The sequence below is a fragment of the Hypanus sabinus genome, chromosome 31 (genome assembly GCF_030144855.1).
Source record: "Hypanus sabinus isolate sHypSab1 chromosome 31, sHypSab1.hap1, whole genome shotgun sequence".
In the NCBI taxonomy this organism is placed as follows: domain Eukaryota; kingdom Metazoa; phylum Chordata; class Chondrichthyes; order Myliobatiformes; family Dasyatidae; genus Hypanus; species Hypanus sabinus.
The window spans coordinates 32581453-32603984 of NC_082736.1; the positions used below are offsets into that span (position 1 = coordinate 32581453).

The 22532-nt window shown below is 49.2% G+C and overlaps 1 protein-coding gene and 1 long non-coding RNA gene across 6 annotated transcripts in view; one reads left to right on the forward strand and one right to left on the reverse strand.

Annotated features, from left to right (window-relative positions):
* LOC132384053 (histone acetyltransferase KAT5) overlaps window positions 1–22532 on the forward strand; it is a 44519-nt gene that overhangs the window by 17166 nt on the left and 4821 nt on the right. For 3 of the 5 annotated variants that reach the window (XM_059955348.1, XM_059955349.1, XM_059955345.1), the window contains 5 exons: window positions 3270–3365; window positions 12014–12091; window positions 13033–13281; window positions 18876–18965; window positions 20394–20534. In XM_059955348.1, the coding sequence (XP_059811331.1) occupies window positions 3270–3365; window positions 12014–12091; window positions 13033–13281; window positions 18876–18965; window positions 20394–20534 (654 nt within the window). The remainder of the gene's footprint in view (window positions 1–3269; window positions 3366–12013; window positions 12092–13032; window positions 13282–18875; window positions 18966–20393; window positions 20535–22532) is intronic. The other 2 variants (XM_059955350.1, XM_059955346.1) reach the window with 1 other exon arrangement.
* Window positions 3890–18864, reverse strand: LOC132384055 (uncharacterized). The gene is made up of 3 exons (XR_009508836.1): window positions 14328–18864; window positions 9433–9590; window positions 3890–4263 (listed from the first exon to the last, which is right to left on the reverse strand). It is a non-coding gene; the product is annotated as an uncharacterized LOC132384055 (long non-coding RNA).

The window sequence follows — 22532 nt, forward strand, 5'->3', positions numbered from 1 at the left end:
TTTTGTGTGTGAGATTTGGATTTCCAGTGTCTGCAGGTTTTCTGGTCTTGGGTGGAATCGCAGTTCAGCATGTACTAGATGGGCAGAAGGGCAGTGCTCTCTGACTAGTTCACCTGGCACCCTCTCCGCCATCCGCATCTATCTACAATTACGAGGCGTTCCCAGGCGCCATCCACCCACACAGACCGTGGCGTATTGCTGGCGTCCCCTGTCCTTCTGGCCGATGGAGGTGGTGGGTTGAGGTTTGAGGAGTCCTGGTGAGATTCTGCAGTGCACCCTGTAGATGGGTGCAAACTGTGATGTGGAGGGAAACCTGCAGGGGTGGTGTTCCCCTGCGCCTTTCCTGACCACAGCGTCTGTAGGTTTTGGGAGTTATTGTCCAACTCCCCCCCCCCCCCACCACTCTCTTTTCCTCACTTCCCCCCCTTTCTTCCATAGTCCACTCTCCCCTCCGATCAGATTCCTCCGTCAGCCCTTTAACTCTTTCACCTATCACATCCCACCTTCCCCCTCACTTAGCATTGCCTATCTCCCGCCCCTCACTCCACCTTCCTATTCTGACTTCTGCCCCTCCCCTTTCCAATCCTGGTGAAGTGTCTCAGGCCTGAACGTTGACTGCTTATTCCCCTCCGTAGATGCTGCTGACTGGCTGAGTTTTATTTATTTAGCGACACAGCGCAGAACAGGCCCTTCCAGCCCAAGGAGCCGCACCCTGCGGTCTACCGATTTAACACAGGGCAATTTACCATGACCGATTAGCCCACTGTGCCGACTGGTAGGTCTTTGGACAGTCAGAGGAGCGCCCGGAGGAAACCCACAGGGAGAATGTGCAAACTCCTCACAGACAGCGCCGGAATTGATCTCTGAACTCCGGAACGCTCCAAGCCCATTACGCTAACCACTAGGCTACCGTGTTGCACCCTCCACCACTGTGTGTGCGTCTGTCTGCTCTGTAGATGGTGCACACTGTGTGGAGGATAAATGACAGGTTATGAAAGGCATGCTTCCTTTCACTTGAGAGGTGTTGCACATCTTAACCATTCTCCCTGCACTCTCAGGTCTGCAGAAGGCACCATGCCCCGAATATTGACAATAGATCATATACTGCCACAAGCAAGGACCCCATTCTGCAGTTCTTCAGACCTAAAAACCTCCAGAAACTCTTCAACCCCTGTCTCGTCACCAGCCTTGGGTCTAGCTTGCCAAGTACTTAACTTTTAACCTTTGGGATGGTCTGCTGTGCTAAAAATCCTTGCGAACCAAATTACTCATTCAAATTGTAATCATCTGCAGAATATTTTGAAATTCGGGCCTGGGGATCTAGCTGTCACTGGCAACTTACTTACTGCCTGTTAGGCCGCTGGTGTCTAGGGTAGCAGTGAAGATGCTGCACCTCTGGCAGTGTTCAGGGAATGTGTTTCCTCTCGGTGTTCACTATTGTCAGTCATGCAAGTCCCAGGTGAAGACTTAGGGATGCCGTTGTATTCAGATGTAGAAGAACTCCTCATTGCTATTTCAGAAGTAATTTTATTTTACCAATCAAAGTTGTTATCCCTGAGCTGAACCTGTCCTTTGCTCTTTGACCTGTGTACCAAGAGCCAAGGCATAAAGTCCTGACTCCAGCCAACGTAGCTCTCCCGGGTCATCAAGGCACGCAAGCCTCCAAACCCCACGACAAGGTGGTGGCCCTCTTGGAGGGTCACTGGCAAAGCTAGAGTTTATTGCCTTAATTCATCTTGAGAGGTTAGACCCTGAATGGCTGCAGACGTAGAGCACTACAGCACAGAAACAGGCCCTTTGGCCCATCTAGTCCATGCCAAACTATTATTCCCGTCATCTTGCAGCTGAACCATAACCCTTCATTCTCCTCCAATCCATGTATTTATCCAATCTTCAAAGTAAGTTTTATTTCTACAGTACATATACATACAATCCTGAGGTTTATGTACTCTCATCATACAATCTCAATCATATACAACCCTAACCCTATCATAAATAGTGAGTGCTACTTGGTCTCTTTGTGCTGGTAAATCTTCTACAAGTCTGTATCATAAATCCCCATGCACACCAGGTGCCAGACTCCTCGTTGTCAGGTAAGGTTAGGAAAACATTCGGCTGGAATCGGTTCCCGGCTCCCGGCTGCTCTCCATTTCAATCCCCTGCCACCTGCAGTGGCAGAGATAAGGAAAAGGAGTCTCCTTGCGGTTCAGTCCGGTCCGGCTCAGTCCGGGTGGAAGGCAGAGGCTAGGGGTATGGGTGTCTCTGTGGGGGTAGACGGGTGGGTAGTTCACCAGTGGTTGCCCACCAGCAATCTGCCTATTAAATCCTTACCTAACCTAATCACTGGGCAATGGGCAATTTCCAATTGACCCACCAAACCGAGACGACTTTGGACTGCAGGAGGAAACTGGAGCACCCGCATAGAACCCACGGGAAGGATGTACAGACTTTCTGACAGAGAGCGCGGCAATCGAACTCCGAACTCTGACGTCCCAAGCTGTAATAGTGTCGCACTTTCCGCTACGGCTCCCGTGGCTCCCTGTTCCCGCCACCTCCCAAGGGCCGTCACCCCGACGGCTCATTGAGTGGCACCACATAACGCTTTACAGTGCCAGCAATCGGCAGTCGGGGATCATTTCCTGCTGCTCTCTGTAAGGAGTTTGTGAAGTTCTCTGTGTGATCAGGCGGAGTTCCTCCCTTATTCCAAAGGGGTTCGGGTTAGGGTTAGTAACGTGTGGGCGTGCTGTGTTGGCGCCAGAAGAATAGCGACACTTGCGGGCTGACCCTAGCGCATCCCCGGACTGCGTTGGTCGTTGACGCAATTGTGTAATTGCGTTGTAATTATGTTTTGATGCACGTGGGATGAAAGAGCAAATCTTTTTATCTTTAATTTATCTTGGACGGAAAGGATTAATCCTGTGCTTGAATGTACCCCAGTTGAGTCATACTTATGGCTTTCTGTCATGGGCAGGGGGTCGGGGTAACAAGTTCTATCTCACTGCCACCACCCCGGAGGACCCTTCGTCTCGCTGCCCTGTCCTCCCCACCCCTCACCGAGCCTGTGACCCTGGAGGACCTGAGGTGAGGGGTCGCTGCCCTGCCCTCCCCATACCCTATGCCCCTCGCCCTCATGGCAGCCAGGGACTACGAGGTAACGTGCAGAATCCCTGCTGCGGGTGGGAGGGATCCAGGGGAGGTTGCATGGGGCTCGCGAGGTGAACTGCGGGTGTGTGGCCCTCTGAGTGAGAAATGCTGCCTTTCCCTTGCAGAAAAGGAAGTTGGAGGCCGTCTCGCTCGCCACCCAGTGCTCCCCGGTGACCCCCGTCACAGCTGCCTCGGAGATCCCGACGCCCGTCTACGCACAGGTGAGTCTGGTGGGGAGAGGCTGTTCATCAAACAATCACCAGCAGAACACACAAAATGCGGGAGGAACTCAGCAGGCCGGTGGCACCTGTGGAACCAGTCGCCGTTTCGGGTCAGGACTCTCCATCGGGACTGGAGAGGAAACGGGAGGAAGTCTGAATTAGTAGGTGGCAGGTGCTAGGTGAGACCAGGTGGGTGGGTAAATAAAGTAAGAAGCTGGGAGGTGATAGGTGGAAGAGGTAAAGGGCTGAAGAAGAAGGAATCTGATTGGAGAGGAGAGTGGACTGGGGGAGAAAGGAAGGGAAGAGCGGAACCAGAGGGAGGTGATGGCCAGGTGAAGAGAGGCCTTTGAAGAATTGAGAGAAGAACCAGAAGAGAAAGTGATAGAAGGGGAAATTTTCCGTAATTTCTCCCCCCCCACTTCACGGTTAGGCCTTTCAATATTCAGTTGGTTTTAATGAGATCACCCCCCCATTCTTTTAAATGCTTGTTCTGAAACTGATTTTGAAACAAATCAAGACGCAGAATCAATTTAATAAGAAACTACAAAGGCTTTTAAAGTTCAAAGTAAATTTATCATCAAAGTACAGGTATGTCGCTATGTACAACCCTGAGGTTCATTTTCTTGTGGGCGTACTCAGCAAATCTATAGAATAACCATAACAGAATGGATGAAAGACCTTGTTTTCCTGTATGTAATACAGCATTGGGAAACAAGCTCTTTAACCCATTCGGTCCGTGTCGAACAATGCGCCCACCTGAGGCAGTCCCAGTTGCCCGTGTTTGGCCTATACCCCTCTACATCAGGGGGGTTCCCAATGCCATTGGAGCCTTGCCATGAACCGGAGATATCTGTTGACCGCAGGCTGGGAATCCCCTAAATCTTTCCTATTCACGAACCTGTCCAAGGTATAGTGAAAAGCCATAAAGTTACTATAAATTACAAAAACAGTATAATAAACCAACCCCCCCCACCGCCCCCCCCGGAAGAACCAGGTAGTATTCATGACTGTCTAGAAATCTGATGGCGGAGCGGAAGATGCTGTTCCTGAATTGTTGAGCCTAGGCTTCAGGGTCCTATACTTCCTCCCTGATGGGAGGAGTGAGAAGAGGGCCCTTCTTGGATTTTGTGGGTCCCGAGTGAGCGACACCGGCTTCTTGAGGCACTGCCCCTTGAAGGCAGTGAGCGTTGTAACCCTGACGGAGCTGGCTGGACCTACAACCCTCTGCAGCCTCTTGCAGTCCTGCGTTTTGGAGCCTCTGGACTAGATGGCAATGCCGCTAGTCAGATGTACCTGTATGGACACTCATACGAGTCTTTGGCGATATAGCGGTCGTCCTCAAACCCCTGATGAGGTAGAGTTCTCAAGCGGGCATATTAGAAATCTCTCCCGTTGTAAACTCCCACAGATTTTCCTTCTGGATTACACAAGTTGACAGGGTGGTAAAGAAGGCATATGGCACGGAGACCCTCTGCGGTGGGGTCGGCCACCGATGCTGCATCCTACATTCAGTTGATAGGCAAGCTGGAGAGCAAGCAGACTCCCCCTCTTCACTGAGCCCACAGGAATGGCAGAGACCAGCGGCGTGGCAGGAGTTTCCGGTCAGCGTAACTCAATGTAGGACTGCCTTAGGGACTCCAGCTCCCGATTTTTCCCTTGGAGTTTACTGCCGAAGCCTTCCCCGTGAGTTTGTATAGCCGCGGGGCAGTGGAGGATTGGAGTCAGCGTTCTTCTCCTCCTAGATGAGTCGGCAGCTACAGCTGACCAGTCCCATCTGCCCGAATTTTAAGGCGCCAGTAACCCGCCTTTGCCCCTTCTCCTGTCAGTAGAAACAGTTCCTCCGCACGCGAAAGCCAGGAGCTGGGCTTGGTTGTCAGAGGCTGTTTGAGATGCATGCCATTGGGAGCATTTAATAGGTAGTGGGAGCTTATTCCTACTACCCCTCCTCCTACACCCCCACCGGCAATAACAACCTTAAGGAACTGCATATGGCACACTTGTCTTAAATAGTCCAGGGGTTGAGTTCCAGAGTTGGGAAGATATGTTGCTACTTTATAAACCTCTAATTGGACTGCATCTGGAGCATTGCATTCATTTCCGGTCACCCCGTTACAGGAAGGACATTGAGGCTTTGGGGAGGGTGCAGAGGAGGTCCCCCAGGGCGCTGACTGGGTCAGTGGGCGTGAGCTGCAAGGAGAGATTGGACAATCTTGGGCTAGTCTTGTCTGGAGCGGCAGGGGCTGAGCGGAGGCTGGGAGAGATTTGTGAGATGGAGCAGACGTTGAGTTTCCTTTTCCCAGGGTTGAAATGTCCAGTGCCAGGTGGGGGGGGGGTGGAATAACCCAAAGGAGACAGGTGTAAGAGTGGCGGGTGGCTGGAATGAGCAGCCGATTGTGGTGGTGGAGGAGGCAGATACATGGTTAAGATGTTTATAGGTAGGTACATGAATGGACAGAGGATGAAGGGAATGAATATTGTATTGGCAAAGCAGATTGGTTTAGTTGGGCGTTTTCATGGTGGAATAGCGCTTAGCGTAGTGCTTTAAAAGTTCAATGTAAATTTATTATCAAAGTTCATATACGTTCATCGTATACAACCCTGAGATTCATTTTCTTGCGAGCAAACCCTCATTGATTCTATATAATAATAACCATAACAGAATCAGTAAAATATCTCCCAACTAGGGTGTTCAACCAGTGTGCAGAAGACAATAAACTCTGCAAATTCAAAAGGAAGAGATCATAATAAAAAATAAATAAAGAAGCAATAAATATCAAGGACATGAGGTGAAGAGTCCTTGAAAGTGAGTCCATAGGTTGTGTGAATAGTCCACTGATGGGGCAAGTTATCTCCTCTGGTTAAAGAGCCTGATGGTTGAGGGGTAGTAACTGTTCCTGAACCTGGTGGTGTGAGTCCTGAGGCTCCTGTACCTTCTACCTGATGGTTGAGGGCTGGTAACTGTTCCTGAACCTGGTGGTGCGAGTCCTGAGGCTCCTGTACCTCCTTCCTGATGGTTGAGGGGTAGTAACTGTTCCTGAATCTGGTGGTGCGAGTCCTGAGGCTCCTGTACCTCCTTCCTGATGGCAGCGGTGGGAAGAGGGCGTGACTTGGGCAGCGGGAGTCCCCGATGATGGACGCTTCTTTCCTGCGACAGTGCTTCATGTAGATACACTTGGTGGTTGGGCGGGGGGCTTTACCCATGATGGACTGGATGATATCCACGACTTTTTGTAGGACGTCTCATTCAAGGGTATTGGTGTTTCCATCTCAGACTACGAGGCAGCCAAGCAATATACTCTGCACTACCCATCTAGAGAAATCAAACTTATAGATGTCATGTCGATTCTCTGCAAACTCCTAAGGAAGTAGAGGTGTTGACATCTTTTCTTCATAATTGCACTTGGATGCCGGGCCCAGGACAGGCCCTCTGAAATGATAGTAGCCAGGAATTTTAATTCTGCAGCGTCAGAGATTGGGACTAAAGTTCAATTCCCTCTGCTGTTTGTAAGGAGTTTGTACGTTCTCCTGGTGACCGTGTGGGATTCTTCTGGGTGCTTTCATTTCCTGCCACAACGTGTTAACGTTGGTGCCAGAAGCGTGGTGTGGTGGTACTTGCAGACTGACCCCAGGACAATCCACAGACTCTGTTGGTCCTTGATGCAAGCGACGCATTTTGCTGTATGTTTTGATAATATCTCTACTTTAGTTCAGCACAACATTGTGGGCCGAAGGGCCTGTTAACATAAAAACCGTCAGAAATAGAAGCAGGAGTAACCAATCTGGCCCGTCGAGCCTGCTCCGCCATTTAATAAGATCATGTCTGATCTGGCCATGGACTTGTCTCCGCCTACCTGTCTTTTCCCCGTAACCCTTCAGTCCCCTACTCCTGTTCCTGTGCTGTACTGGTCTTTGGTTAAAGGAGACACCAGAACATAAAAAGAAATGTACGGAGAAGGAAAGTTAGACATTTGACACCGAAGACTTGCGGCTCTCTGTCTCATCAACACTGCTCAAATCTATGAGGGATAATTTAAATAAACACACTGGAATCCCTTGGATCTTTTGAAGACAGCACGTGGTCTAAAGAATTACTGATCGAGGAGATAATGTCGGCTCAGGTATATCTCAGAGTCAGAATCAGGTTTATTGTCACTGACACATCTGTCTATAAAGTGCAGAACAGTAGGTTCTGGTCCAACGAGCCACACTGCCCAGCGACCCGCCTGTTTAACCCTGGCCTAATCGCAGGCCAATTAACCTACTAACCACTACGTCTCTGGACTGTGGGAGGAAACCAGAGCACTGGGAGGAAACGCATGCACTCACAGGGAGAACGTGAAAACTTCTTACAGATGGCGTCAGAATTGAACTCTGATCTCTGACGCCCTGAGCTGTAATGGTGCCGCGCTAACGGTTCTGCCACTGTGGCATGAAATTTTTTTGTTTCAGGCAGCAATACAGTGCAATACATTAAAAAAAACCATAAATTGCAGAAGAAATATAAATAAGAAGTGCGAGAAGAGAGCAGAAATATAATCAGAATTTGATCTCGCGATCACAGTGCTGGATTCGATCCTGTAATCGGAGTGCCTGATCGCTGGCATCCTGATGGCGAATCGGACAACGGGGCAGGCAGAGTGAGGTTAAAGGGCTAGGATTTATCTATTCACTTAGCGGAACAGAGCGGAGTAGGACCTAACAGCCCTTCGAGCTGCACAGCCACAGCAATCCTCGACAGCCCCGAGTTACCCCTAGCCTAATGGTAGGACAATTTACAATGACCAGCTAGCCTACCCGGTACATCTTTGGACTGTGGGAGGAAACTGGTGCAGGAAATATGCAGATTCCTTATACAACGGGTCCGGAATTGCGCTAACTGCTACGCTACCCAGGCACCCATTAATCAGGCGAGTCCCTCCACTCGGTCAACCAGGACGTCCGATCGGCTGAGACTGGGCACCCAGGGAGCACTGGCGCACAGTTAGCGAGGGTTTATATGGAGCAATTTAAGTGATCTAATTAGTTTAAGTGATTTATAATAGCATTAAATGCATTGGTAGTGTTTCTAGAAATTGTAAGGTGCGATCTGTATAAACTACTTATACAAGTCTGACTCTAAAAGACTCAGGAGCCTCAGGACCCACACCACCAGGAATCAGGAACGGTCACTATCCCTCAACCGTCAGGCCTTGAATCAGAAGGGATAATGGTGGGTAATCATTGACCACATCTACACAAAGCATTGTCATGGGAAAGCAGCATCCATCACCCAGGCTGTGCTCTCTTCTCGCTGCTGCCACCAGGAAGAAGGTACAGGAGCCTCAGGACTCGCACCGCCAGGTTCAGGGACAGTTGCTATCCCTCAACCATCAGGAAGGAGGTACAGGAGCCTCAGGACCCACACCACCCGGTTCAGGAACAGTTACTACCCCTCAACCATCAGGCATGCGTTTCCTCCATCAGGGATAACTTCACTCATCTGAACATTAAAATGTTCCCATTACATATGGACTCACTTGCAGAAACTTCCCATCTCATCTTCTTGATATTTATTGCTTATTGATTGATTGTATTTTCATAGTCCGCTGCCTTCTGCACATTGGTTGTTTGTCAGTCCTGGTGGGTGTGGTCTTCTATTGATTTGTAGACCCAATGTAGATTGGGAGATTGCTTCGCCGAGCAGCTATGATCCACCAGCCAGGAAAAGTGGGATCTCCCAATGGCTGCCTGATTTAATTCCACTTTCCATTTCCATTCCAACACATCAGTCCATGGCCTCTCTACTGTTGTGATGAGGGTTGGAGGATCAACACCTTATTTTCCATCTGGGTTGCCTCCAACCAGATGGTGAAGGTCAATTTCTCAAACCTCCGGTAATGCCCTTTCCACCACCCCTTCATCATTCCCCATCCCCTCCTCCTTCTCTCACCTTCAGATTCCCCCTTCTCCAGCCCTGTATCTCTTCTACCAATCAACTTCCCAGCTCTTTACCTCACCCCTTCCCCACCCGTCCCCTCTGGGTTTCACCTATCACCTTGTGGTTCTTCCTCCCCTCCCCTCCCCTCACCTTCTTACTCCGGCTCCTCATCTTCTTTTCTCCGGTCCCGACGAAGGGTCTCGGCCCAAGACGTCGACTCTCTTCCACAGAGTCTGCCTGGTCTGCCGAGTTCCTCCGGCATCTTGTGCGTGCTGTTTCATTGATTCCGTTGTGTTTACTGTGAATGCCTGCAAGAAAATGAATCTCAGGGTGACAGCTACCTTTCAAGTCAAGTCGAGTCAAGTTTATTGTCCTTTAGCTATACAGATGTATAGCGTTAAAAGAGACAACGCTGGACCAGTTGTAAAGCACAGTATTACACGTAACATTCTGAGTCTGAGGTCCCTGTCGGTCAGAGTTGGCCATGGATTTTTTGTCCTAGCTATCTAGATACGCAATCCAGGGCAGCACGGTATGGAGGGAAAGCTGTTTCCCATGTAGCAGGCTCCTCTCCATGCACCTGATGGAAGGTCAGAGACCAATACAGTTTGGCACCAGCAACGTCGCAGGAGCTGCCAGTCAGCATTGAATTCAACATAGGACTGTCTTGGGGACTCCAGCTCCGGATTTTCCCCCTTGGGTTCAATCCCATGAGCAGGTGTAGCCACAAGGCAGCGGAGATTTGAGATCATAGTTTTCCGTCTCATAGATGAGCTGCCGACCGCCCCATCTGTCGGAAGAGGCGCCGGTAACCCGCCTCGCCCCTTCTCCTGTCGGTAGAAACAGTCCCACTGGGCTCAGTAGCTAAGCCACACGCGAAGGCCAGGAGCTGGGCTTGGTTGTCAGAGGCTGTTTGAGACGCACGCAGTTGGGAACATTTAATAGATAGCGGGAGCTTGTCCCCGCCACCACCTCCAGCTGTAACGACCTTAAGGAACCAAAATATTGTGAGGGGCATAACAGATTAACCAGTGACACTTTGAAGGCGAAGTGGCAGGGAGTGCAGAATCCTAATGGCCCGAGGGAGGAAATTTACTTTTAACTTTGAGCTTTGGCTGAAAAAATTTGTTCGGTACGTTGCTCAAGAATCCCAGCATCTACAGAGTTTATGATTTCCCACTCCCCCTTTGCTTCCTCCCTATAGCCCTGTAACAAACCCCCCACAGTTACCCAGAATAATCTCACGACTCGAAGGGTCAGCGTGTGAGGAGCGATTGATGGCTTTGGGGCTGTACTTGCTGGAGTTTAGCGGAATGAGGGGGGGGGGCTCATTGAAACTTGTCAGATATTTAAAGGCCTTGATAGAGTGGACATGGAGAGGATGTTTTCTGTAGTGGGGGAGTCTAGGACCAGAGGACACAGATAGAATGGATGTGGAGAGGATGTTTCCTAAAGTGGGGGAGTCTAGGACCAGAGGACACAGATAGAATGGATGTGGAGAGGATGTTTCCTATAGTGGGGGAGTCTAGGACCAGAGGACACAGATAGAGTGGATGTGGAGAGGATGTTTCCTATAGTGGGGGAGTCTAGGACCAGAGGACACAGATAGAGTGGACGTGGAGAGGATGTTTCCTATAGTGGGGGAGTCTAGGACCAGAGGACACAGATAGAGTGGTTGTGGAGAGGATGTTTCCCGTAGTGGGGGAATCTAGGACCAGAGGACACAGATAGAGTGGACATGGAGAGGATGTTTTCTGTAGTTGGGGGAGTCTAGGACCAGAGGACACAGATCGAGTGGACTTGGAGAGGATGTTTTCTGTCGTTGGGGGAGTCTAGGACCAGAGGACACAGACTCAGAATAGAAAGATGTCCTTTTAGAACAGAGATGAGGAGGAATTAGCCAGAGGGTGGTGAATCTGTGGAATTCATTCCCACAGACATCTGTAGAAACATAGAAAACCTACAGCACAATACAGGTCCTTTGGCCCACAAAGTTGTGCTGAACATGTCCCTACCTTAGACATTACTAGGCTTAAAAATATAGGCTTAACTATAGCCCTCTATTTTTCTAAGCTCCATGTACCTATCCAAAAAGGACCCTATCGTATCCGCCTCCACCACTGTTGCTGGCAGCCCATCCCATTCAAGCAGAGGCCAACTCATTGTGTATATTTAAAGCGGAGTTTGATAGGGTCTTGATTAGTCAGGGGCATCAAAGGTTACGGGGGAGAAGGCAGGAGAATGGGGTTGGGGGGATAATGGGTCAGTCGTGATGGAATGGTGGAGCAGATTCGATGAACCAGATGGCCTAATATTGCTCCTAAATGGTATCTTATGGTATTAGACATCGTTGTGTAGTGGTTAGCATGGCACTTTACAATACCAGCGACCTGGTTTCAATTCCACTGCTGTCTGTGAGGAGTTTGTATGTTCTCCCTGTGACCACATGGGTTTCCTCCGGCTGCTCTGGTTTCTTCTCACAGTCCAGAGAGGAGGTACCGGTTGGTAGTTTAATTGGTCATTGTAAATTGTCCCATGACTAGGCTCAGATTAAATCAGGAGGTTTGTGGCTGGTGTGGCTCAAAGGGCCAGAAGGGGCTAATCCGTGTTGTATTTCAATAAAAAGTAAAATAAACGCGGATCCCTGGTCGCGTGTTGTTTGAGCACTCCTCGACGGTGAGTCTGGGACAGCTGGGTAACGTCTGACTTGTGATTGTTCCTTTCCTTCCAGCAGAATGGTTCCGCCAGGAGGCCGGTTTCCGTGGGGGCGGGGAGGAAGAGGAAAGCCAACTGCCTGGGCACCGACGAGGTAAAGCTATCCGTTTGCCGCCTCCTCCCTCGTCGCTCGCGGGGCAGTGGCGTCCCAGAGTCCCATTCCTGGGGCAAGCTGGTCCCACGCTAGTGCTGCGGGAGGGGCAACGAGGAGGGAATATTGTACTGTGGCAGGGAAGGCAAGGGGGCAATGGGGGGGTGGGGGAGAGTGCCACGCTGTGGAAGAGACAGGGAGGGTGTTATACTGTGGCTGGGAAATGGGTGCGTAGTTTTGGAGGGGCAGCGAGGAGTGAGCACCACAGTAGAGGAGGAGTGGTGAGGATGGAGCGCCTCGCCATTTGAGGGGATGTGAGGAGGGAGCGCCGCGCCACAGGACTGGTGAGGATAGTGTGTTGTACTGTGGGAGAGGAAATGAGGAGGGAGTGTTGACTGCAAGAAGAGGGTGCTGAGATACAGGAGGAGTGGCGAGGAGGGAGTGCCGTGCAGAGGGGTGATGAGGATAGAGCCCTGCACTGTGGGAGGTGTGGTGAAGAAAGAAGTCCGTGGCGCGGGAGGATGGACGAGGAGGTAATGCAGTGGGAGGGGCTGGGGACAGTCTGAAAGTATCACCTTGTTTCTGGCGCCAACAGCCGCATCTCTGCGGCTTCTTGTGGTCAGGGGCTGAGCTGTTGTCATAACAAGGCGTGGGTTGGTAGGTTGGAGATTGGATCCAGGCACAGACCATCTCAGGCCTGCCTGTCTCGCTCCTCTGCCACCAGTTTTGGGTTCTCCCGCACCCTTCCACCGTCTCGTGATGTCACAGTGATGCTGCAACGTGTCTGATGACATCATGGAGCGTTTAACTGCCTCCCGCCTCCAACTGTCCCGCACAGAACTGAAACCAGCATGGACCGTCCTGCACCCCGGTAACCCCTCCCAGAGCAGCCAGGGAAAGCGTGGGCTCCTCTCCTCCCCTCACGCCCTCCCTCCCTTCTGCAGGACTCGCAGGACAGCTCGGACGGGATCCCCTCGGCCCCGCGGATGACGGGGAGCCTGGTGTCGGACAGGAGCCACGATGACATCGTCACTCGGATGAAGAACATAGAGTGCATCGAGCTGGGCCGACACCGCCTCAAGCCCTGGTACTTCTCCCCGTACCCTCAGGAGCTGACGTCACTCCCTGTCCTCTACCTCTGCGAGTTCTGTCTGAAGTATCTAAAGAGCCTCAAGTGCCTGCAGAGGCACCTGGTGAGTGGATGGATGAAGCCCTGGGGTCTCCGATGGTTGTCTTGGTGAAGGGTCTTTGCCTGAATCTATTCCTTTCTGTAGATGCTGCTCGACCTGCTGAGTTCCTCCAGCATTTTGTGCATGTTCCCCGAGCTCACTCAGCCTATCCCCTCTGTAATCCAGGCAGCAACCTGGTCAATCTCTTCTTCAAAGCTTCCACATCCTTCCTATAATGGAGGCAACCAGAACTGAACACAATACCTCAATTATTGCTTAACCAGAATTTTGTCGAGCTGCAACGTTACCTCGCAACTCTTGAACTCGTTGCTCCCACCCCCACCCGATTAATGAAGTAAGCACACCATATGCCTTCTTAACCACCCTATCAACAGTGTGCAATTGCCACAAATTTGTTCTCTCTAAATTTTGTAGACTGTTGTGTCGTCTATAATATTAATGTAGTCGTACCTTCCTTATTGCTCAGTTCCACCCATAACACCTCACTAGATAAGTTCTCCAGCCTGTCCTAACATAGCACTACCGTGACATTTTCCCTGACTAGTAACACCACCCCTCCCGCACCGTCGCGTCTAAAACGATGGGAACCCCGGAATATTGATCTGGTCCTCCAGCAACCAAGTCTCACAAATGGCTACAACATCATTGTGGTGTTCTCATTCAGGTGTGAGAACTCTGAACTAAACACCGAGGTAAACCGTAGTCAATGAAGCTGGATTGCAGTAAGATTAACCGTTTACTGTTCACTCTGCCACATTAACGTATGGTGAAAACTGTTGATAAAACAATACAAAGTATATACAGTATTTGTTTCCTTCTTGACATCACATTTACATCATAAATACTTGTAAAAGTAAAACTACAAACTGTATTACATTAGAGTCTCATACAGTCAGAATCTACCTACACCATCAACTGGCTTTAAATACACTTCAACACAAACTATCCAGCAACTCTTTCAATAACAAAGAACATAAACTTTATCAACCGTTTAACAGAATCAGAGTTAACATTTTTACTTCAACATATCGACTGTCTTATGAACTTACGGCGTTGTTTCTGTGATGTTTCTTAGTGCGTAGAATGAAAACTTTTCTCCTGCTGATCCTGCACACACAAACCCCCTCCTTCCTGTTTCTCCAAACCGGTATTTTCCCACAAGACGCGGCGAAACGTGGTGTGATGTCATCGCATGCCGCGATACATCATAGACAACGAGTTTACTTTCAACAACCTTAACTTTAACTAGAAAAATAATTACAAATGAATTACTAAAGCGAAAATGTAATAAACTAAATGAATGCCTTAAAGGCAACATAATCATAGTTCCAGTTGTTGATTCATGCCCTGAGCTCATCTGCCTTTCCTCCAATACTTCTTGTATTGAAATATACGCAGCTCAGGACATCAGTCGCACCTTTTGATTCCCGACTTTGTCTCAGAAATTAACAACATGTGTCTCCACAACCTCCCCACTGTCTGTTCTGGTACCCATCCCCCTGCAACTGTAGTTTAAGCTGCACCCCCCCCCCCACCCTGGTACAGTACTAGTAAACCTTCCTGCAGTATTAATCCCCCTCCAGTTTACATGCAAACCACCTCTTCTGTACAGGTCCTACCTTCCCTGGAACCCAGTGATCTAAAATTCTGAAGTTCTCCCTCCAACAGCCACGTGTTAAACTGCATGATCTTCCTATTTCTGACCTCACTAGCATGTGGCACAGGTAACACTTCTACGATCACAACCCTGGTGGTCCTGTCCTTTACCTTAGCACCTAACTTCCTGAACTCACTTTGCAGAACCTCGTCCCTCTTTCTACCTATGTCATTGGTACCTATATGGACCACGACCTCTGGTCTCTCCCCTTCCTACTTAAGAATGTTGAAGTCTCTATCCGAGATGTCTGGGACCCTGGCACATACCAATCCAGGAATCTCGTTCTCGTCCGTGGGACCTCCTTTCTGTTCCCTTAACTAATGAATTCCCCTATCACCATAGCTCGCCTCTTCTCCCCCCTTTCTTCCTGAGACATAGTCTCAGTGCCAGACCTTTCTCTACTAGGTCATCCCCTACCAACGGTATCTAAAGTGGAGGGGGATGACCAGAGGGGTACTCTGTGCTGGCTCCTTAACCCCTTCCCCTTCCTGACTGTCACCCAGTTTCCCGTGTTCTGCACCTTGGGTGTAACTACCTCCCTATATGTCCTATCTGTCACCCTCTCCGCTTCCCGAATGATCTGGAGTTCATCCAGTTCCAGCTCCAACTCCTTAACACGAATACATTTCCCTGCCTCTCCCACATTCCACAACTGCAGCATTTACCTGCCAGGCATCTCTGCTGTTCTAACTGTGCATCATTTATAAAGAAGGAAACAATAAATAAACTGGAACAAAAATCTGCCTTTACCTTTTCACTTCCTCACACTCAAGCCTCTCCTTGCCAAAGCCTTGAAGAGCTGCAGCCCGAAATCCCCACTCTAAAACTGCCCACTCCAACCAAAGCCACTTTGTTTGCCTTTGCCTTGCTAATGGATCCAGATGTCTTCACTTGTGTTCCTTTTACAAATGGTTTATTGGAATTGTTATCGAGGTACAGTAAAAAGCTTGTTCATACAGATCGCCTCATTACACAGAACGAAGCAAAACAGTAACAGAATGCAGAATAAAGTGTCACAGATACAGAGAAAGTGCAGTGCAGGCAGACAATAAGGTGTAAGCATATAAAGAGATCAAGATTCAAGATTCAAAAATGTTATTGTCATTCTAACAGTACATCAGCTGTGCAGGGCAGAATGAGACAGCGTTTCCCAGGGGCAGTGCAATCATAACATTACAAACGCAACACTAAATAATAAACATAACCATAAATAGTAAAACACAACAGCCACATGTCAGTTAAAAACAAGTTATAAGTGTCCAGTACAAGTTAAAAGTGTCCAAAGCAGAGTCAGGTAGAGCAGCTATTTAGCTGTCTGACTGCCTGTGGGAGGAAGCTGTTTAGTAGCCTTGTGGTTTTAGTTTTGATGCTCCTGTAATGTTTGCCTGATGGCAGAGGAACAAACAGTTCATGGAGAGGGCGTGAGGGGTCTTTAATGATGTACCGTGTCTTCTGGAGGCATCGACTGTGAGGTCAAGGGTCTTAATGTACCAGGGAACCGCTCGGTGCTCTTATACCAGCAAGGTACAATATCGCGCGAAAAGCCTTAGGCACACATATACTAGAAAGTTTGTCAACCCTGTAGAATTTTCTCTACTTCTGCATAAATATGACCTAAAAACGTGATTAGATCTTCACGTTAGTCCTAAAGCTAGATAAAGAGAACCCAGTTAAATAAAAAATACAGAAGCATTATATTTCGTCATTTATTTATTGAGAAAAATGATCCAATATTACATGTATTTGTTGGAAAAAGTATGTGAACCTTTGTTTCAGTAACTAGTGTGACCCCCTTGCACAGCAATAACTTCAACCAAGTGTTTCTGGTAACTGTTGACCAGTCCTGCACATCAGCTAGGAGGAATTTTAGGCCATTCCTCCTTACATAACTGCTGGATGTTGGTGGGGTTCCTTGGATGAACTGCTTGCTTCAGGTCCTTCTGCGACATTTCTATAGGATTAGGGTCAGGACTTTGACTTGGCCATTCCAAAACAAGAATTTTCTTCTTTTTAAACCATTCTGGTGTTGATTTACTGTTGTCTTTCGGATCATAGTCTTGTTGCATTACCCAACTTTTATTAAACTTCAGGCGATGGACTGCTACATTCTCCTGTAAAATGTCTTGGTACACTTTTGATTTCATTGCCCCCTCTATGATTGCGAGCTGTCCGGGCCCTGAGGCAGCAAAGCAGCCCCAAACCGTGATGCTCCTTCTCCGCGATTCACAGTTGGTATGACGTTTTGGTGCTGGTGTGCAGTGCCTCTTTTCCTCCAAACATAGCAGTGTGTACTTCTGCCAGAAAGTTCAGCTTTTGCCACATATGTCCACAGAACGTTGCCCCGGAAGCGTTGTGGGAGGTGGTCTTTTGCAAACTTGAGACGTGCAGCATTGTTTGCTTTTTGGAGAGCAGAGGTTTCCTCTGTGGTGTCCTTCCATGAACACCATTCTTGTTCAGTGTTTTTCTTGTAGTGGACACATGAACAGAGACGTTAGCAAGTTCTAGAGATTTCTGCAGGTGTTTTGCTGTTACCCTTGGGTTCTTTCTCACCTTCTTCAGCATTGCAAGTTGTGCTCTTGGTGTGATCTTTGCAGGATGCCCTCTCCCAGGGAGAGTAGCAACAGTACTAAATTTCCTCCATTTGTAGACAGTTTCTCCTACTGTGGATTGATGAACACTCAAATCTTCAGAACTACTTTTGTATCCTTTTCCAGCTCCATGCATCTCTACAGTTCTTCTTCTAAGATCCTCTGAAGGTTGTTCTGATCAAGGCCTGGTGCACATAAACAGATCTTTCTTGAGAAGAGCAGGCTCTGTCAGTAACCTGACTTTGTCTTTTTGAAAGGGCAGGACTCCTCTCCAACCCACACCTCCAATCTCATCTCATTGATGGGAATGCCTGCCTCCAAATAGCTTTTGTAGAAGGCAATTCCCCAGAAGTTGAAATACTTTTTCCTACAAATACATGTAATATTGGATCACTTTTCTCAATAAATAAGTTAATTAATATTATGTTTTTTGTGTTATTTATTTAATTGGGTCCACTTTAGCTAATTTTAGGACTTGCGTGAAGATCTGATCACATTTTAGGTAAAAATAGGGAAAATTCTACAGGGTTCACAAACTTTACAGCATACTGTATAGCTGGCGTGGCTAAGACTTTTGCACAGTGCTGTAGTAATTTCATGTAATGCGCAGTACTGCTGCAGCAAAAAAAAACAAATTTCATGACGTGTGAGTGATGATAAACCTGATTCTGATGTGGGTCTCTATTGTGGACCGAGAGTGGGATCGTGTTTGCGAAAGGGGGCACGGAGAGGGGAATCAGTTTAGGGAAATGTGGAAGGTTGAGGGGAGGGGATCAAATAACCTTGCCAGGTGTGTCTGAATCCACGCCGCCCTCCCCACTCCTTCTTTGCCCCCTGTCCCACACCCCTCCCTCCCGCGGTGCTCCACCCTTCCCCTTCCCAACATCGTTGGCTTCCGCCAGACTTACAAACTCTCTCTCCACTCCGCATTGACAAAAGTCTTGGGCAGCCGAGCTGTATGTCTGTGCCAGAGACTTTGGCACAGGACTGTTGAAGCGGGTGGTATGTGCTTTCAGGTTTCAACCTTCTGCCTGATGGGAGGGGAGAAGAAGAGAGAATGTCTAGGATGGGGATTGGCAGGGGGGAGGGGGTCTTTGATTACGCTGGCTGCTTTACTGAGGCAGTGGGAAGTGTAGACAGAGTCCATGGAGGGGAGGCTGGTTTCTGTGATGTGCTGAGGCTGTGTCCGCAGTCACGGGGGACTACAAGAGTGAAACTCTGTGAAAGGAGTGGTTAGATTTGCTGGGTAAGGTGTTTTTGTGCGGTCGGGAGACACAGACAGTCCGCCGGAACTGTTCTTAAAGAGACAGGCGTCTTTGCTTACCCATCATTCTGCTGTTGTCTCCCCTCAGACTAAATGTAATCTGCGTCATCCACCAGGGAACGAAATCTACCGGAAGGGAACCATCTCCTTCTTCGAAATTGACGGCAGGAAAAACAAGGTAAGAACGTGTGTCTGTTGCTCTGTCTGGCCCTCGCCATGCTCACACACAGACTGCTGGAGGAACTCAGCAGCTCGGGCAGAATCTGTGGAGGGAAATCGACGTTTCTGGTCGGGAAGCTAAAGACTAGCACCGTTCGCCAGACGTACATCGAAACGGGGAAACACGCAGTGAAATGAGTCGACCAGCGCGGTCCGAGGATGTGCTCTGGGGGCCACGCTTCTGGCATCAACACAGCGTCTCCACATCTTACTGTCTTTGGACTGTGGGAGGAAACCCACGCGGTCACAGGGAGAGCGTACAAACTCCTGACAGACAGCAGCGGCAATTGTACCCTGATCACTGGTTGCTGGCGCTGTGAAGTGTTACGGTGCCGTCACAACCACCCCGGCCCGGATCCATAATATTGTAATAAATAGCAGCAACACACACATGACTGATTTAAAAAAAAAGATTACTAGAAGTGTGAAACTACTCCTGCTGTTCATAGGAATCTGCACTCTGTGGCCTCTTTATCAGTTACTTCCAGTAACGGGTGGTTATTTGAGTTACTGTCGCCTTCCTGTCAGCTCGAACCGGTCTGGCCGTTCTCCTCCGACCTCTCTCGTTAACGAGGCGTCTTCGCCCGCAGAGCTGCCACTCTCCAGAGGTTGCTTTTTTTCTCTCGCCGCTCTCTGTAAACTTTGGAGACTGTTGAGTGTGAAAATCCCTGGAGATGAGCAGTTTCTGGGGCACTCAAACCCGTCGGACATCAATGAGCACTCCACGGTCAAAGTCACATTTCCCCCCCTCTCTCCCTCCCTCCCTCCCTCCCTCCCCCCTCAATCAATCAATCTCAGGACAGGCTCTCCGGATTCCAGCCTCAGATGGACTTCTGGACTCATAGACACTAGGCCTCAACTTCCCGAGTGGCCATCGGACCTTAACTTTCCGACTGGACTCAGTGCTTAGGCCATCGGGAATTGACTTCCCCAGTGGACTTGGCTCCGGCCTCAGCTTCCGAATTTCCGATCGACTTTTGGGCTCCGATCTTCGGTTTCAACTGCTGCACTCACTGATGATGACGAATGAACACCAGGCCTTAAATACTGGACGCTCCGATGTCCAAGACCCGGAACCCCCGAGTGTTAGTCCTCGAGCGCTGGACTTTGCGATGACCGAGACACCGAATAGTAAGCCTCCAACACTGGACTTCCCAGTGACTGAGAACCTGAATGCTAGGCTTTGAATGCTGGACTTTCCGATGACTGAGACCCTGAACATTAGTCCTCGAACTCCGGTCTCACTGATACACGTACCCACAATTTAATAATATTGTGTGAGGTTGTCAGTACAGAGGGGTGTGTATGGGTCAGGCAGGATTGGAGGGGCTGTAACCCAAGGCCTGTTCTCTCACCTACTTGCTGTTTGTTTTCTCATTGCGAACAGAATTACTCCCAGAACTTGTGCCTGTTAGCCAAGTGTTTTCTGGACCACAAGACACTGTACTACGACACCGACCCCTTCCTTTTCTACGTGATGACCGAGTACGACTGCAAAGGGTTCCACATCGTTGGCTACTTCTCAAAGGTAAAATATCGGCTTTGCTTATCACGGGTACAGCAAAATGCACTGTAATGGTGCCCACGGTCGACAGAGGCCGAGGAAGTACTGGGGGCAGCCCTCGAATATCGCCATGCTTCCATTCATAACCATGATTCACTAACCCTAACCCACACGGTCACAGGGAAAACGTACAAACTCCTCACAGACAGCAGCGGGGATTAAACACTAATCACTGGGGCTAGCAGTAAGTTACCTACCTTCATAGACGCTGCTCGACCTGCTGAGTCCGTCCAGCGGTTTGAGATCAGGGTAAAGATGAGCTTTATTTGCACGCCTGTGACTCACTAACCCCTAACCCGTGTGTCTTTGGAACCCACGGGGAGAACGTACAAACACCTTACAGACAGCGGCGGGAATTGAACCTGGATCACTGTGCTGAGTTAACCGCTGGTGGAGGTTGAACAGGCTGGGACTTTATTCACTAGAGCGTCGGAGACCGAGGGGGTGACCTTACAGAGGCGCACAAAACCCTCGAGGGGGCACAAATAGGGTAGAGTGCACACAGTCCTTCCCCCTGGAAATTTATTAACTTTAAACACGAGATTCTGCAGATGCCGGAATCTAACCCTACCTACCCTAACTGTAACCGTATGTCTTTGGAATGTGGAGGCAGCCGGAGGAGTCCGACATCCCCTTCTGTGATTCGGTGACAGTGAGTCCCAAATTCTCCTCATCTTCTGCATATTCCCTCGGAATTCCTAATTGGATTAATTTCCATGGTGGCTAGTGCGTCATTAAGCCAAACTAACTATTGGCTTTATTGGGGAAAGGTGTGCTTTCACCACCCAGCCAGGATCTATACAGTTCCTTCCTTCTGTACAGTCACCCTTGCTCCTGGTAATATCGTCGCCATATCCACACAGGTCCTCTATTTCACCATTCTCTACTTCTCAGCTTTCCCTGACAGAAGTTTGGGGTTCAGCCTTGTTAAATCGTTTTGCTTTTCTGACTGGTCTGCGATGTAAGCTGCAGAGAGTATTGGACTCTGACCCGTACATCTCAGGCACGCCCCTCCCCACCGTTGTACAGGAGGCTCTGCCTCAAGACACAAGAGATTCGGAGATGCTGGGCATCCCTCGGGCTGAGACCTGATGAAATTTCAGTCCTGATGTAGGGTCTCAGCCCGAAACGTCAACCATTTAAACCCCTCCGTAGATGCAGAACAGATACTTCCCTCCAACCATTCAGTTCTTGAACCCTCATCACTACAGTTTAGTAACACTGCGACCGCTTTGCACAAAAGTGGATAATATTTTTCTTATACTAATTGGGGTTTCTTGTAAGAATCGTTGACAATTTACGTTTGGGTTGAGTTCTCCGATCTTGGCAATTGTCTTGCAAACGTTTCGTCACTGTACGAGGAGACATCGTCAGCGTGCTGTTGAGTGTGGTGTGTCCTCTGAATGCTTGGCTTTTCCATGCTTGTCGATCAGCCGGTAGGTTGTGTGGTGAATTCTTGTTCATTGTGGTCTGGAAATTTGCCCGCATTGGTTCAGAAATAGGACCGAGGTCTTCATGTCTGTTTGTTCGCGGGAAACCAGACTTCTCCTGCATGCCGCACGTTTGCGCCAGGACTCCCACTGAGGCCCAGTCGGATTCGTGCCACCCTCGATCGTCATGGGTAGAAGCACGGTTTTCCGAATACAATTCTGTAAACGGACACACAGACCTCGATCCTACTTATGAAGCTGACGCGGCCAAAATCCCTGACCGCAACGCCACGGAACCGATAAGCGACGAGACCTCCACCCCAAACCGCAGCTGAGTTTCTGTAATGGCGACCAACCTGCTGGCTTATGAGTATAGAAAATATTTTTGTGGTGGATGTGGTACCTGTGAAGTTTCTACAAGTAAGTTTATCATTGCACCTGTGCACACATGGACTTGGCATTTGACAATAAACTAGGAACGTTACAAACCTGTGGGCACCACATCTGCCGACAACCACCATTATAAAAACAT